The sequence below is a fragment of the Channa argus genome, chromosome 9 (genome assembly GCF_033026475.1).
Source record: "Channa argus isolate prfri chromosome 9, Channa argus male v1.0, whole genome shotgun sequence".
Classification (NCBI taxonomy): domain Eukaryota; kingdom Metazoa; phylum Chordata; class Actinopteri; order Anabantiformes; family Channidae; genus Channa; species Channa argus.
In genome coordinates, this window is record NC_090205.1 from 3,429,306 (window position 1) to 3,445,879 (window position 16,574).

Consider the following 16,574-nt stretch of genomic DNA (forward strand, 5'->3'; position numbering starts at 1 on the left):
TCATGCTTTTAGCACATTCAGACTTGATTATGACCCTTGTGGGCTGACATTCAGAATTTCTAAATTAACTCCAGTACATCTAGAAGTCCTGGCACCCCTGCTTTCACTTAGTCCTCACTGGCTCCCCGTTTCCTTCCCCCTAAGTTAAATTCAGTCCCATTCAAAACAAACCCTTCCCAATCCGCCTCTGTTACCTCCCCAAGAGGGCCGATCACTCAAACGGGGGGTTGGCAGAACCCTACCTGAACTGACTCCCCACGGACATATGCTCTATTACACTATCCAGCCTTATAAATTCACCTTTTGATGCTGCTTTTAACTAACCATTATTCTCGTACGTCAAATCATATTGCTGATGGTTTATCTATGCACAATACTGCATCTTTGTATCTCTAAAAGAGTTTTATTTCTATAATAATGCCTTTTTAGAGCCACTATACCCCAGAGGAAAGAGTGTGACACTGTACAACTCCCTTCTATTTTCAGTTTACTAATGAGAAACTGAAACTAATTAGCCAGTTCTTGAAGACCAGATTTCTGAGTAAAGTCTTACGAATAAATGTGCTGGGAATTAAACAAGAAAAACTTCCCCCTGTTTCCATGGAGTTCATGTTAGAACTATTATGCAACAGCTTTATTTTTTTCTTATCACACATGAAACCATGTGCTCATTAAAGGGCAACTTTACCAATTTTAAACTTGCTCCCTATGGCTTTAGGTTAGGTTGTAAATATACAATAATGCAATAATATACAATATTAATAATAATAATAATAAACTTCTCTCTGACTTCCCCATTTCAAAATATTTCTCTTCTTCTGGCTGAAAAATGCCTCCACACAACATCACCTGGAGGAGTTTTAAATAATTAGGACTTTGGATAATATCATCTGGGGAGCTCTGGAAAAGCAGGTTGACCATGATCACAACCTCTATAGTGTGAGCAACCAGATGACATAATCTGAACAGAAGCTTCCTCCAAGTGCTGTCATCTGGAGGCATTTTTCAGCCAGAAGGAGAGAATTACATTAAATTAGGGAAGTCGGAGAGAAGTATAAAAGCATTATTGTGTATTTACATCCTAAACTAAAGCCATGGGGAGCAAGTTGAAAACAGGTGAATTTGCCCTTTAACTGATAAATAAATAAATAAATAATGATATGCTGGAGTAAATGTTAATTATCACAGCCTGCCATCATATGTCACTGGTGGCTGTTTGAAGCCCAATGACAGGGTTTAATGATCAGGCCTCTGTGGAATTTTAAAGAATGATTTATTTTTTTTAACCCCTGAGGAATGGATGGAGATCAGAAAGTTGTCCTTAGAGAAACCAGTCTGGATAATAAGGAACTGTTCGTCTCCATGGTTACTTGACTAGCAAAGTGTACAGAGTGTGAGGGCGTCTGTTTGCATAGCGCTAGATCAATCAAAATGTAGCATGGAAGGGAGCAGATAACGATAAGTAATGCCCCACTGTTGTGATGCAGCTCTATATGTTTGTGTACTTTGTAGTGAAGGAAATGGTACATTTGATTAATTTTCCAACTTTACTGGAACCAATTGGATCCATGAGCAATAGAAAAAACAGCAATGACAATTTGCTTTCAGTACCAATCCCATCAGTTCTTTCCAGACATTTAGAATATGATGTTTGCAATGCCCACACATCTACACCAGTCAGTCAGAACTTAAGACGCCTTTCAAAGTACCAGAGACTTATCAGTGGAAACTGAGCTGGGAAGGAGAAATGAAGTGGGATTTGTTCTTCTTTTTCTTGTCCTGCACATGTCCCTTTAGCAGCAGAACTCCACAAATGTATTAGAACATACTCCAAAACACTGTGTGACTCAGAACAAAGACGAGTCGAGATGAGCCTATTATTGAATCTCTGAATCATGTATGTAGCCACCAGTGAATGGGTACAATTTGAAAGCTGATAGAGCCTCCATTAGCATCCATTAAGCAAGGAACAGGGTACATTGTGGAGAGATCACAAGTCTATCACAGGGGTAAAACACATACTAGACATTCACATCTGTACTCAAAGAACACGTACTGAATGCACAAAAGTTTGTCTGACTAGTGTGGCTAACAACTTGGGTTACCTTACCTGGAACTTGCAGTGCTTTCCCTGAATGTTAGACAGTGTACGAGTCCAGATAAAAACTAAGAGCATCAAATGCATTTACCTGGTCTATGTAAAAGGCTGTTCCTGAGCGGATCTCTCTCCTCTGTTTCAGGTCAGTCTCTGTGGTGTCCCTGGACAGAGCTACATACTCTACCTCCCGTTTGGTCAGCTCCTGTTTAACGTCAAAGAAACATTGGGGATCAAAACAGCATATATCAGATTTTCAGAATCCCATGTAAGCTCATTTTAGAATTAAAACCATGACAACACTCAATGTTTCAGGAATCCAGTTATAAACACAGTTAATTCAAGTATTGAGTGAACAGTAAATTTAACAGCTCTGCTTTGTTACCTGCACTAATCTAGCAACCATTCTTCACAATTCTCACTAATACAATTTTTAGCAAAGGTATAGGAGCCAAAGACAGTAAATGTGTGACGCATTGCACAAATACTGCTTTAAAATCTATATGTTCAGAGGACAATGACATTTTAGGCAGAAAATTGCTTCAATATTGTTTTACTTCAATCACTTGGGACATTCGTTGCTAGTATGTTAAGTCCATTCAAAGCTGAGATCGGTTTGTTGGGGCAGTGGGTTTGTTATAGATGTATATCTAGTCAACCTTATTGGCCTTATTTGATGTGTGTGGTTCTGTGTATGTGTGTGTACTCACGAGGTACTGCATAGCTATAGATCGTCTCAGGGGCCCGGGGGGGCCGATGAGGAACACATCCTGGCCCAAAAGGTCTTTTTGCATAATCCATCGTAGGTGCTGAGCCACTGTCTGGGGTAAGGAGTCTGAAACTTGCAAAATCAAGCAAAATAAAGTTTCAAACATTGTTTCGATCTCGTTTTCCATGCAGACACACATGCATTTTGTACCCATATGTTTAAATACAAAAATTACATACTATATTTTACAGGAACAAGTTCTGGGTTCCGGGGTGTTTTGAGTTTATAAGAGATTTCTCCGATCTTCACTGTGTCACCTGCAAAAACATGTGGTTACTAACACGAGTCCTCGACAGCCAGTCAACTCCAGTGATAGTCAGTCACACTGTGGTATCAGTTTATTCATATTCAAATTCATAAGGGTTAGTCATTGCTGTTACATTTGACACACTGGCTTACTGATAACTAGCTCCAGCTTGCCCCTCTTATATTACCAACAGTTTGAGATTCCAGTTTTAGATTTTGGAAGTCACAGTAAGCGTCTGTTTTGTCTGTTGCATGAGAAAATTGTGGACACTCCTCCAGCGCAACACTTTGCTTAGCTTTTTATCTCTGTCATTTAGTAGCATTTATTCAAACTCCATCTTAACAATAACAGCCGTTTTACAGTACAGTATGGTTTAATTCAGTGCATAAAGGGCTATTGGTTTCTTATTTTCCATAAAAGCAATAGTTAGCATATGCACTTAGTTTGGAAAATTCTCTACAATATACCACAATGTCTGCAGTTATACATTAGTTATTCAGAAATGGGTAATATTTGGTCCTGGTTACCCTCCGCAACGTCGAGGAGATTTCTCTAATGAAGAAAACTGCTAAAAAGTAAAGTGTTGTGGTTCCTATTTGTTTCTGATAACTGCTGTAGATACCTGTTGCCTGTTGTTGGTGTTGCCTCATAACTATGTACCATGTAAATAATGAATTAAGCAGTAATAACCCTCAACACCTTTATAAATGTTCCTGAATAAAGAACAGGTCTAGCCAATATCCAGAGTCTAGTGTAGATAAATAATCGTGATGCACTGGACATAAAGAGGATATCTACCGTTAGGTGATCTACATTAAAGGCAAAAACTGGAACTACTTGATAAAAGTACCTTTAACCTTTAACCTACTAGCTAACGCTAGATCAACTGCTCCCAGATATAAATCCTATTCAAGTAACTTTTTAAATGTCTAATCTCATCGTTTTCATGTTTTTTAAAACATAAACCACAGGCCTGTTAGCTGTAAAAGGTTTCTATGCTGTCCAAAACACAGAAGCTAAATAATTCTGATAATAAGTTGGATGCTTTTTTACAGAGCTAGTAAGCGCTAGCTGTTGCTGCAGACTAAATGTGCTCTTTAGTAACTACACGTCGGCTATTTCCATCTGAAAACAAGCTTAATTGTTCAGTCTTTCTTCGACTGTTGGGACCGGAGTTTGTACACGGGCTACCTGAGGATGTGTTGAGCAGTTTGACCTCATGTGTTCTCCACATCCAGCCGTCTCTCCCTAGAACAGAACCCAAAATATGCCGCACTCTCCTCGCAGCCACGGCCGCCGCGGTGCCACTACATAATATCTGAGGATGCATTTCTAACTATTGTGCTGTCACACAAAACATACATTTATTTTAGCTAAATGTACCACCACATTACCGAGCGCTGCAGTCATTTCATAACATTAGCTAGGTCAATTTAGTTAGACTCGGACGAAATTGAACGAAGGACGAAGTGGTCCGTGACTAAAGTCTTCCGTAGTCGATTCCTGACAACAGTTCCGTTCGTCCCATCATAGTGTTTTATCACATTCATAACAAAGCTAACATTTGTGTTGCTTTGCTGAGGTGAACAAAATAAATAAATGCAGACGTGCATTCTTTAGCTATTATACGTGTAATCGCTTTACATAATAGTCTAACGTCACATACGGATGAAGAATAAGTACGTAATTTAGATCTCTAAGGATATGTGCATAGATTTTTGGATCTGTTTGTGCAGAAACATAGCAGCCTAACACCAATAGGCTCTTTGTTTTCAAGTGTTTTTCCAACAAACCAAACATTTCTGTCCCACAGAAGGTGCTGCTGTTGATATTTTGATCATTATATCTATACCTATATTACACATATAGCTAGTTTCACTCACAAGCAGCTGAACCACAGTGACTCAAATCAATTTCACTTCAGTTGTTATAATATTATATTATTACCTATTACCTGTCATAATCACTTAATTTCAAATTGTACATTCTCCTGCATGTTTACATCCTACACATTCAACTGGCTGACAATGTGATATATAAACGTGTCCAAAGTATTTGTCCGTATTAGCTTTTTAAGATATGCTTGTACTCTTGCAAAACAATCGCTCCAGTATAAATAAAATCCAAAGCACAAATATGTTTTTGTTTTAATCTATGTATGTATTTTTGTGTTTACTTGTTTGTTCAAACCTAGGCTTTTTGCCTTGCTATATTAGGTAGTTAAAAAAGAAAGTAGAATAGCATGTATTAATAATATGCTTTGGTGGTTTTTATTGGTGGTCTGAATTTTTGTGTTATGATCAAAATGTCAGATTCTTATTTTTTACCAACAAAAACTAAGGCCACATAGAATTTCTAAAAATTATAGGATAAATAGAACAACAGATTATGGAAAATTTATTTTTTAAAAATCCTATTGAATTTTGGGCTACAAGACAATGGGCTACATCGATGAATGACGTCACACACCATCCATGTAGTGCCACCCGCGAGCACGCGCGCACATACAATCCCCCGGTAGTGCGCGAGTGAGATGGCTTTGGAGCCTCGCGCTTTTAAGCCGGTTTGACGGTTGTCACGTGGGCCGCCGAAGGGCTCGGCCGTGGAAGGAGCGCGGCGGAGGGAAACGGTGCAGGCGGGAGGAGTGGAGAGGAGTGGCGGCGGCGGCGGCGGCAGCGCTGGTGGTGGTGGCAGCGGCGGCGGCGGCAGTAGTGTGGCTGCGGAGGGACGAGGAGCTACTCCGTGCTCGTATGAGTGGTGTGAGGCCGGTAGAGAATTCCTCCACCTCTCCCTGATTTCGGTTCTTTTCTCCCCGCAGCGGACTGAGCTGGGCTGGGACTATGGAGGATGTCTACCCGTACACCCGGAGCCCTGCCTGGGAGGAACTGGTTAGTAACAACTGGACCCGTTTTAATAACTCTTTGTTTTTCATGTTCAACAAAGCAAAATCGAATTGTTTTATGAAAATGCACTGACGGGTTTTCTGCTGTTTGGAGCCGTAGTTGTATTTCTCCAATGGAAAAGTTATCGCAGCGCGGACGTTAATTAATGGATCATTGAGTATTTCGACTCATTTAGATTTTAGTATCCGGCCCATTTCCTTATAGAATTCAAGTCTCGCCGTTAGGTTTGAATTTATACTATGTGATAAAAATGTTTGGTTGTTTTTTGTTTGTTTTTTTAATTATAGCTATCAGGCAAATGCGACGGAATCAGAAATAAGTTTATCCGCAAGTTTTCAAATGTCTTCATCATGACTCGGTGCCAAACTAGAATATTCACGATGAAAACACCAAAATATAGACAGCAGTTTGCACAGCATAGAATCCATAAGTTATATCAGAGAGTTATTATTAAAAGAGACTAATTATAGCATCACTTTGCTTAAATGTCGTTTCGTTTCCCTTATCATATTTATTTTACTGGTCACCGCACCACAGCAGCTTGTTCTAAGTCCGTGTGGTTCGATTCTGCTTCTTTCACTTTTGTGGCACCACTGCTGCGCTGCATGTGTACAGCAGCCGCTAGGGTCTGCCGTGCCACGGACACCGGTTTACGGAGGCGATGAGGCGGTCTTTAGCCTCAGATCTGGACTGGCCGTCCAGGCTGGAGCCATAACCATCAGCCAAGCAGGGAGTTGGTGGGGGTGGTGGTGGGGGGGATGTCATACGCTGTGGAGCCCATCCCCACTGTGCAGCAACATGCTACATCCCCTATGAGTTTACCAGCCCACACACACTCCAGAAAACACAGCCGTCTTTATTGTAGAGACAGGGAGAGATGACAGCGAGAAGAGACGCTTCCCAGCCGCTGAACAGCTCTCGCCTCCAGGAGAGGAAGGGAGCGGCGGAACGGGCGAAGAATAACCCCGCTTGGTTTTATTCCTTCCCTCGACAGGAGCCGGAGAAAGGGCCGGTGTCCGCGGCGGGGATCCATGCCCATGTGGTGGGCGCTGTCGCCGGCTCCGGTGCTGCGGACGAGTCTTCTGACAGCGAGGCAGAGCAGGAAGGCCCCCAGAAACTCATCCGGAAAGTGTCCACCTCAGGACAGATCAGGAGCAAGGTAAGACACCTCTGTCTTTTTGTCCTTCTTTAACTTCCTCGCTTGTCTGGATGTGGATTTTCCAAGGCTGGATGTGGTTGGGGATTACACGCCCTGGAGCTCGTTGTTGGGGGCACTGTATGAGCTACATGAAGAGTGGGCAAACATCCTGTTGGGCTGTCTTGGAGCAAGGCACTGATTCACTATAGAGCCCGGGTCTGTCTGACCTGGCTGCAGACTGCAGCCTCCTCACCTGTAGATCACCAGAATATAGTGTAAATGAAGCACACAGCTCCTCAGTTCTGATGATCTTACACATTTGCGTCGATGTGGGCTTATGCAAGACATGATTGAAGGGCTCTTGCTGATTTTCCCACATTTTGTGTGTTGTCATTGTGGTTGGTGTTGCCATGAACTGCATAAAAAGATCAGTCATTTCTTGCATGAATGGAGAAACCTGCTAAAACCTGTTGCATTTCGATTGTAATCAGTTTATGTGGGCACCCACGAAGCAATGCAACCTCAGATTAGGTGCAGATTTTGTAACTGTGAACTTAGCTTTTAAAGCATTAAACATTTTTCATGAATTATTTCCGTCATTGCACAATATTGTTTTGCCTCAAGTGTTTTCAGAACCACTTCAGAGCCACAATATACCAAAACAAATTTTCATCAAAATAAAATGCATGGAAATCATGTAAAGGAGATGTAGACATCAGCTTATTCACAGCAATTAACTTCAGGGTAAATTTTGTGCCGCATTCCTTCATTTGATGCCCAGGTAAGAGCTCAGGCACCTGGTTGTTCTTGGTCCACTTATCTTTTACACTGTGAATGAGTGCTGTCCTCCCACATCAACGGATCCACTTAATTATTGACTGCTCTACTTCATGCCACTTACATTATTCAGCGTGGGGCTAAATTTAGCAACTCTGGCGAGAGAAACGTGTGGCCATACGTTTATTATGCAAATGTGCGCCCCACCAGTGCATCAAATATATGAATTTGAAATTAGTCCCACAAAAAAAGTACAACAAATGCCAGTAAGAAGTTATTTATACTGTAAATATTTTAAATTACTTAATTTATTCGCTGAGAGTCAGAATACACAAAGATAATTCAGTTTGTAATGATGTGAAACAGGAAACTAATGCCATCTTTACATTTGAGAAGTACATCAACTGGTACTACAACTTAGTAAGTATTAAATAATGGTGTATCAGAGTTGTGATAGATGGATTTTACAGCAGCATTATGTAGTAGTACATCAAGAGACAGTCTAAAGAGGGATATAGTGTAAATACACGACTCTCCCTCATCAGCTGATGTTTGCCGAAACCTCCCATACGACTGTTTGTTGTGCAGTGAGTTTCTGCTCACCTGTCAGATGTGAAGTTACAGCAGGACTTTGACACACATGTAGACATGAGTCACGATGTACAGCACACTCCGACTGTGCTAATGTACTGAAGAGGTGCTAAGTGCAGAAGCTGACAGGTAGCCCAGCTGGGTACGGATCTGACTACAATTAACCTGCACGGCTACCACAAATGTATACAGCTCTGTTAGTTTTCTTGGAGCAGTGTGTTGACCTGTTCTCAAGGTTGTTGTTCTGTGGCTCGGTCGTTTTCTTTCTTAGCAAGTGTGTGTATGTGCATGTGGAGAGTTACTAATGGAGCACACAAATACTGACTCACTAAGTGTTGTTCCGCTGGGTTGTTTGCTCAGCACTGGACTGTGTGTGCGCATATGCATGTGTGCACATGCATGTGTCCACTTGCCCATCACAGTGTCTCTGTCCACCCCTCTCCATCCTCTGTTTCTCCAGTTCTTTGGTTGCCACAGACAACCACATCTTCAGTCTCTTACTGGCCAAGTCTAGGGCAGCACTGAGTGTAAGACAGCTGGTTTGGTTGAAGCGGCACATATACAAGTCACAGTACTGTAGGTCTTGGTCGTTATCCTTTCAGAGGTGCCTTCCTATGGGTTTCTATGTAGTTTTAACTTTGCGAAGGAAATCAGACAAAAAACAACAAATGTTTTGGTCAATAATCAAAAGTGACAGGAAGTGAAAAGGAGTTTGGAGAAAAGTCCAACTTTATTAACTTAACATAGACGGTTTTAAAACCAGTGAGGAAAAAAACACGAAAGCGTCTCCGAACTCTGGCCCTACATTCTGAAGCTAATCTTTGAATTTACCTGTCTGTCATCAACGTTGACGATAGAAACGTATAAACACGAGATGATAAATCTATAAATTGGCAGACGTGAATAGCTGTTGAATCACCTCATTTATTACTGTGTCGTCTCTCCTGTCATCTCCTCTCTTAGCCCCCTCTCTGGGGGTGCTGCTGCTGCTGCTGCTGCTGCAGCTGAAGAGAGCGTATAAACTTGTGACTAATACTGTAGCTGTGTGATTGAAAGCAGAGCTAATGGCATGCTGGAGCCTGCTGCTGCGGCCGCGGCTCACTCAACTGGGATAACTCTGCGAACCTGACACTGAATAAACCAGATCAGACAGATGCTGACTTAGGTTTAGTTGGCATGAGGCACCGTAGAGAATGTTCGTCTTCGCTCCGTGTTTTCCATGCGCTGGGAGAGGCGACACACTCTGACTTACATTTATGGGAAGTAAGGATCACTTTTTGTCATTTGGTTGTTGCTGATTATTGTCCATTGGATATAACTTACCTTGTTTATCTTTGTTAAAATCACAAGTGGAGGTCTGTGAAATAGGTGAGGATGAGTAGGAGAACATGTACCCAAAGTTTTCCCTCATAGTGTGGTGACTTTTGCCCAATCAGATGTCTTGTAGAGATGTAGATAACACCTATGATTTCCGAAACACTGTACTGAGGTTGTTCCTAAATGAAATTTGCCATTTGATTTGACGTTGAAAAACAAGTGAAACATAATGCAGATACACTTTCTTTGCCTAAACGTAATTTGCAAGAGTAATTTGGATCATGTTCCATAATCCAGTGCAGCACTGAAGCAATGTTAAGTTGAGATATTTTCTCTCCAAAGCTGGGTCTAATTGAGGTAATTGTATGTAAATTGTGGGCCTAAACAACATCACTTAACATCCCCTGTACCCCCCTGACACATGTATGTGGTCCAGTTGCACAAAGGAGATCACAGACAGGGGAATTACCCTTGCCCAACTAGTGGATGGTAATTTTCCCATCACTGTGGTGAAATTATAGCATGTGGTGGGAGTTGGAGGAGGATGGGTACAGCATTACAATTACACCCAACAGAGAGGACAATATGCCAAGGCAGCTACAGGAGAGGGGCGGATATGTGGGAATGCTGAGAGAGGTTGAACGATTCAGCACTGGTCTCTAAAAGAGCCGATTGTTCTGGCTCCACAGTCCAGTCTCGCTCAGGAATGACAAATGGAGGTATAACAGAGGCAAACTACATGGAATGATTCCCAAGACAATGGGCTCCTCTCAGCAACCACTGAGGATAGATTAGCAAGCAGCCTTCCTCAAAGTCACAGCAGTGTAATCTTTAGCCAGACAGTGATAGGTTTCCTCCGTCACGCAGGAAATTATTTTCCTATTTTGTGCATGAATGTGTGCAAGTGTTCAGTGATGAGCCCAAACGTCACGAGCAGTGTGTGGAGCTACTGTGTGTAGCAGGGTTTTTCCTCCTTTAGCCATCATGAAAAGGTTGTGCACCTCGTTGCCACAGTAGCCCCTCTGTCAGAGTGGAACAGTCTTCACCAGTTTGTGGGTTGTGCCCTCTCTGACCACTGTCTGCAGCCGGAGGAGAACCCCATTTTACTGAAGCTGGTGCCTTTGGAGCTCTTTCCATCCAGACTGTTGCATTGTTATGGAATAATAATGTTTAATAAGGTTTAGCTTAGGTTGCCTGTTGTAGCTTTAAGTAAAATGTCAAATTACTGAAGATGCAGCAAATACTAGGTGTATGTAAAGGACAGCATTAACTAGCAGGTAAGTAAGTAGTGAGAAGGTAAACTAGTAAACAAAGGCTGGAGACATAATTTGAACAAACACATAAACAGGGGCACAAAAGTATTTTTCCTAGAGTGAGGCAGATAATAGCAAACGTTCCCTGAATCATGATCCGAAGCAGGAGTTCATAACCCGGAGGAAAGGGATGGCAGATGCAGCCGTCTTGGGTTTAAGTAAAGCAGTGAGACTTGGAGGCAAAAAAGGTCAAAGCAAACAGGAAACTCAGTAACTGAGAATTGACAAGATTAGTGAGCAGCAGAATTTGTGCTGCAACAGTCTTTGTGAAAATCACTTTACAAAGTACAGGTTTGATACCTACAAAGCATGTGAAAGACACTGTCACAGTAAAAAAGCCTTAGATCCAATGTTGATGTCAGGAGCTGTCCCGAGTAGTTTATTAACACTATTTTCAATAACTAACAAGCATTGCTCAATAGTGAAACCGCATTTTCAAAACTCCTCACACAGACATGCATCTCAGCTAAACAGTTCATCTCACCTCCAGAACCTTTTCTCCCCAACAAAACATATCATACACGTTTCAAAATGAGTCAGAGAGCATTACATTAAAGACATTTTATCTTTAAGATTTAAATTCCTTTTCAGATAAATAGTGTTTTATTATAGAATAAGACGCACTTTACTGCGTGTACTAAATAATTGTATTTTATTTTGTATGAATGAATGAAGAATGAATCAACAATGCAGCAATTTGCTATAATTCCATTTATGGACTCCATTTCTTGCATAGTTGTTTACAGTACTTTATGAATAACACTCAGACCCTCTCTTCTGGGTTTGGCCACATGTTTTCCTCAACATCAGATCTTATGTCTTATGAATCTTTTAGAATGTCAGGCCCTCCACACCCTGCATTCATAGCATCCAGCAAGAACAGCTGGTCACGTAGAGAGTCGTCATAAACCTTCCACCTCCACGCAGAGAAAAACACAAGCCGAAATAAGCATCTCCACTGGTCTTTAAGGTCTGACATAGAAACCTTTGTTCTTCCATTCAAACACTTAGAAAATGTTTAAGTGGGAGGTTGAGAGTCAATCACTTTTATCAGATTAATTAAATAAAAAAGCTCAGTACGCTCCAGCATGGGCCGGTAATTTGTTTAGGACACAGAGCTCTGGAGCTAAAGATAGAGGAGAGAGGTTATACTATTAGTATAAAGGAGTCAATAGGTGGTCAATAGGTGGTCAATAGGTGGTCCCAGCTGTAGTTCATAGATGGTCAGTTCCTGCATGTATGTTTGTCTGGGTGTTATAAAGGCAGGACGTTGGTCTGCTCGCTTCATTCAGACTGCCAGGGAGCTCCTGCTCTGCTCTTATCCACCAACCACAGCTGCTGGACTCATTGAACTACGCCTGTGCCTTTGTCCATTGTATAAGTGTGTGTGTGTGTGTGTGCGTGTGCGTGTCACCCTGTCCATGGCCAGGCAGAGTGTGGGTGTAAGGAACACTGTGCTCAGGTTACTCATTTCTCTCTGGCACAGGACTCGCTCTCTGTCTCACAGTTTAGCAGAGGAGAAGAACAGCACAGAGGCAAGGGGGGGCTATTTATAGATCACTTCTGGCCTACTTGGCAACAGGAAGGAGATGAAGACAAGGAACTATGGAGGCCAAGGAGGGACAACATAGATAATAGAACGGCCAACTAAAGTCACCCCTGCTGATTGGCTGGTTGATGTTGGTTGCTTAGAATATAAAAGACCAAGAAAAGTAAAGTACTGACAATTTTCTCTATGAAATTATAAATTATTATTTAAATTATAAAACAGAAAATATAGAATCCCTGTATGCTGTAAGTGGTAGCAGATAAAAACATAAATTGAGCCACCATTTTCTGCCCATACTCTGCTGTGTAATGACTAAAGTCTTCGGCTCATGCACAGTTACTGTCATCTCAGTCAGCCATGAGATGTTCATTAAGCCTCTCAGTCATCACCGGGCTGCCCCTCTTCTGGTCTTCTGGTTGGATTCTGGTTGAGCTCACCGGGTTCAATGTGTGTTTACATGTCAGGAGTAAGGATGAGCCACTAGCATTGCTCAGTCTGGTTTGTCTCCAGAGTAGCATTTCTGTTCCAAAGCTGCTGAGGAGACCCTGAGTGCGCTTCCCAACCTCCAGCGTTAGCCCTGCAGATCTAAATGAGGAGATGACTTCACCCTGTTTCAGCCCTTCTTCGACCGTAGTCACAGGCAAACCTCTGAGGCCTTGTAGGGAAGTCACCATTGAGGTATTTCACCTCATTCCACCGCAGAAATATGGCCCTCGGGCCATATGTAGGTAGACAGCTGGTTCAGAGAATTCACTGTTCGGCACCCGTCCTCAGAACTTCAACACTTTTGTTAGGATCAGTTGTAGTTGTAACGTCTTCAGGTCTAGTGAATCTAAAAGAGTCATCTGTATGATACCAATAAAAAGGAAAAGGCCATTTATTATCAATCAACCATATTCTATGGTTTTAATGGAAGCTAACGCCTTCGAGAACCATTACTGAGGTGGCAGAATCCAAACGTTCATCACAATCAGTTATTGTGTGTTTTGTGTCTATTTTGGTCATTTTGTGCCCGTTCTTTGGGCATTTGCCAATTTTTAATAATTTAGCATTTTTCCTGGATAGTTTCAAGTTGTTGTTGGTCATTTTTGAATTGTTTGCATGTTGCTTGTTCAAGAAGGTGCCTTTTTGACATGCAAGTTATTACGAAAAGTACTTCTTTCTACTTATTAATACTGCTGCATCTCCATTTTCTGCTACATAAGCAGAGATCATGCTAAATAGCTTCAAACTTTACATTAGGAAGAAAAACTTTTTAAAATAAGCTTCATTGCTACCAGCTCCAACAATAAAGTGAATTATAATATATTTTTGCTGCTTGTTTTTGTAAATTTTAAATGGTATTTGAATGGGCATTCCATCACTGAATGCCAAGCCACCACTATAAGGGGAAATGAGAAAATAATTTTGGGGAATTTGGGTGAACCGACTCTTTCCAAACCTTCAGTGAAGCAGTTTAATAATAGTAGCAGAACACCCTCTTCCCAACTGATGAATCTCTTTTCAGGATTTGTAATGATCTGTCTCCCATTATGGCTCTGTTGTGCTGCTACATCCAGTGTGTGTGTGTGTGTGTGTGTGTGTGTGTGTGTGTGTGTGTGTGTGTGTGTGTGTGTGTGTGTGTGTGTGTGTGTGTGTAGTGTGTCTCCACATTCAGCCTGTGCTCTGCTGCAGTGTTTTCTGTGTTTAAGTTGACACAGCTGGTGGACAGGATGTCAGCTTCAGGCCTCTGTCTCTGTTTGTAATTCTCCCCTCAGAGAACAGCCTTCCTTTGCTATAAATAGCCTGTGTGTGTGTGTGTGTGCGTGTGTGTGTCCGCGCCCGTGCACGTGCACCCCACCTCTGCTCTGTGTGCTCAGGGATGTTCTTCCAAGTAGAATTTCCATCTCTGTGTGCGTTTTATCTTTGTTGTGTCCTGTTTCATGTCTCGCTGTATTTGCTCTGTTGAGTCCAGTGTATGTTTGTGTGTTAATGTGTGTGAGATGGTGGATCTTGCAGATGATGATGATGATGATGATGATGATGATGATGATGATGATGAGTATGTACTCTGTTGTGCGAGAGATAGTTTGGTTTGATGTGACAATGGTTGTATCAGTTGCAAGAGGCTCATATTCCTTTCTCCGTCTTTCCATCATTCTTCAAAATAACAACCTCATTTCAAGAAAAGTTGGGACAAACAAAAAGAGAAAGCAATAATTCGCAAATCATTTCAAAGCTATGTTTAATTGTAAATAGTAAAACGATAAGAAATCTAATGTTGAAATCGAAAACTGTATTTCCTTTTTTGGACAATACTTGCTCATTCTGAATTTAATGCCAGAAACATGTTTCACAAAAGTTGGGACATGTGCAAAAAAAGACTTGAAGATTTGTGTGATGCTTACAACAAACACCTGATGGAACATTTCATAACTAATCGGGTTAATAAGGAACAGGTCAGTATCATGACTTGCCTGCATGGACAAAAGGTTTAACAACCTGAAAATTATGAAATGAAATTATTCTTAAATTATTATGTTAATTGATGATTGATATTTGTCATTTTCATCATCTATGTTACATAGCATTTTTACATTGCAGTCTCTTTATTGACAATTTACAGGCTTATTGATCCATTTTCACTTACACATCTGTTTCATCCCATCCTAACCTGCCTCTCACACCTTTTCCTCCTCCTGTCACGGCCCTGTCATAGAACGTTCCTGCTGTGCGGAACGTACATCATTAAGTGTTTAAAATCAGCCTATGTGGAAGGCAGCAGAAGCCGTCCATGTGATGCCAACTTCACCTTTTCCTCACCCTGTTTGGGTTTTTTTTTCCTGTCTATCTACATGTGTCTTTCTTATGTATTTGCTCCACGGAAACAAGTTTGACTGATGTGTGTTTAGAGTTTTTAAGAGAAATGAGGGGCGGTGTGTGTAATAGGTTTCCTTTCTTCTCTACATTTTTGCTCATTCCTTGTCTCCCATGCGTAAAATTGGTGCTCAGATTCATACACATGCACATAAACACGAGCATACTTTTTATCTTGACAGTTTCCTGTAGATAAACACAAGAGGGTGTTCTACATCTGAGAGCGAGAAGCTGGGAATGTGTGTGTGTGTGTGTGTGTGTGTGTGTGTGTGTGTGTGTAGGAGAAACTTTATGTTATTTCTTGACAAGCGTCCATAAGACTGTTTTTTTTTATACTCATTGTTTTCTGTTCTCCTTTTAGACGAGTATAAAGGAGGGATTGTTGCTTAAACAGACCAGCTCATTCCAGAGGTGGAAAAAGCGCTACTTCAAACTGAGAGGCCGAACTCTCTACTACGCCAAAGATGCCAAGGTGGGCTTACCCACTGTACCCTCACACAACACACATTCACAAGGAGCCACAGGTGGACAGCTTAAATGTTCCTCTCTCTTCTGTCTGTAAATGTGTCCGTGGGGTTAATCTTCATATCTCACAAACTGCTTGATTTAATGCAGAGGCGACAAGCAGACAATCCTAATGGAATATTGCTTGATATATTAGATACATTCTTGCAGATATTTAAATGAAGCAAGGGAAGTAACTAGAGAAGCTCCGTCCAAAGATTAAAAATCCTCTAGTTTTTGTGAAACAAAATGTTTTGTATCACCACACAAGCAAGTGACTTCATTTCCACTCTTTATGCAAAGCTTAACTAAAGGGCTGCTACTTCGGGCCAAATCATGCAGAATTTTAGTTTATTTTAATTGGACTCTACTGAAATTGCTGATTTTATCTTTTAATGGGCCTTTATGAAATACTTCTTCAACGGTATGTGAAGTGGTTCACTTTTGCTCCTATCCCTTTAAGCCCCCCCCCTCATCCTGAGCCCAATGGGATCTGATTGACCAGCTTGTGACAG

At 41.4% G+C, this 16,574-nt stretch overlaps 2 protein-coding genes across 15 annotated transcripts in view; one reads left to right on the forward strand and one right to left on the reverse strand.

Annotated features, from left to right (window-relative positions):
- The window catches only part of vwa8 (von Willebrand factor A domain containing 8), a 57,513-nt gene extending 52,936 nt beyond the window's left edge, over positions 1-4,577 (reverse strand). For both annotated transcript variants that reach the window (XM_067515615.1, XM_067515614.1), the window contains exons 1-4: positions 4,303-4,577; positions 3,044-3,121; positions 2,806-2,936; positions 2,190-2,300 (exon numbers count right to left, since the gene is read on the reverse strand). In XM_067515615.1, the coding sequence (XP_067371716.1) occupies positions 2,190-2,300; positions 2,806-2,936; positions 3,044-3,121; positions 4,303-4,441 (459 nt within the window). In that variant the 5' untranslated portion in view covers positions 4,442-4,577. The remainder of the gene's footprint in view (positions 1-2,189; positions 2,301-2,805; positions 2,937-3,043; positions 3,122-4,302) is intronic.
- Positions 4,578-5,705: 1,128 nt separating this feature from the next.
- Positions 5,706-16,574, forward strand: part of dgkh (diacylglycerol kinase, eta) — a 52,732-nt gene continuing 41,863 nt past the window's right edge. For 2 of the 13 annotated variants that reach the window (XM_067515767.1, XM_067515772.1), the window contains exons 1-3: positions 5,706-5,999; positions 7,009-7,173; positions 15,917-16,027. In XM_067515767.1, the coding sequence (XP_067371868.1) occupies positions 5,952-5,999; positions 7,009-7,173; positions 15,917-16,027 (324 nt within the window). In that variant the 5' untranslated portion in view covers positions 5,706-5,951. Of the gene's footprint in view, positions 6,000-6,806; positions 7,174-15,916; positions 16,028-16,574 lie in introns of those variants that run through there. The other 11 variants (XM_067515765.1, XM_067515769.1, XM_067515764.1 and 8 more) reach the window with 9 other exon arrangements.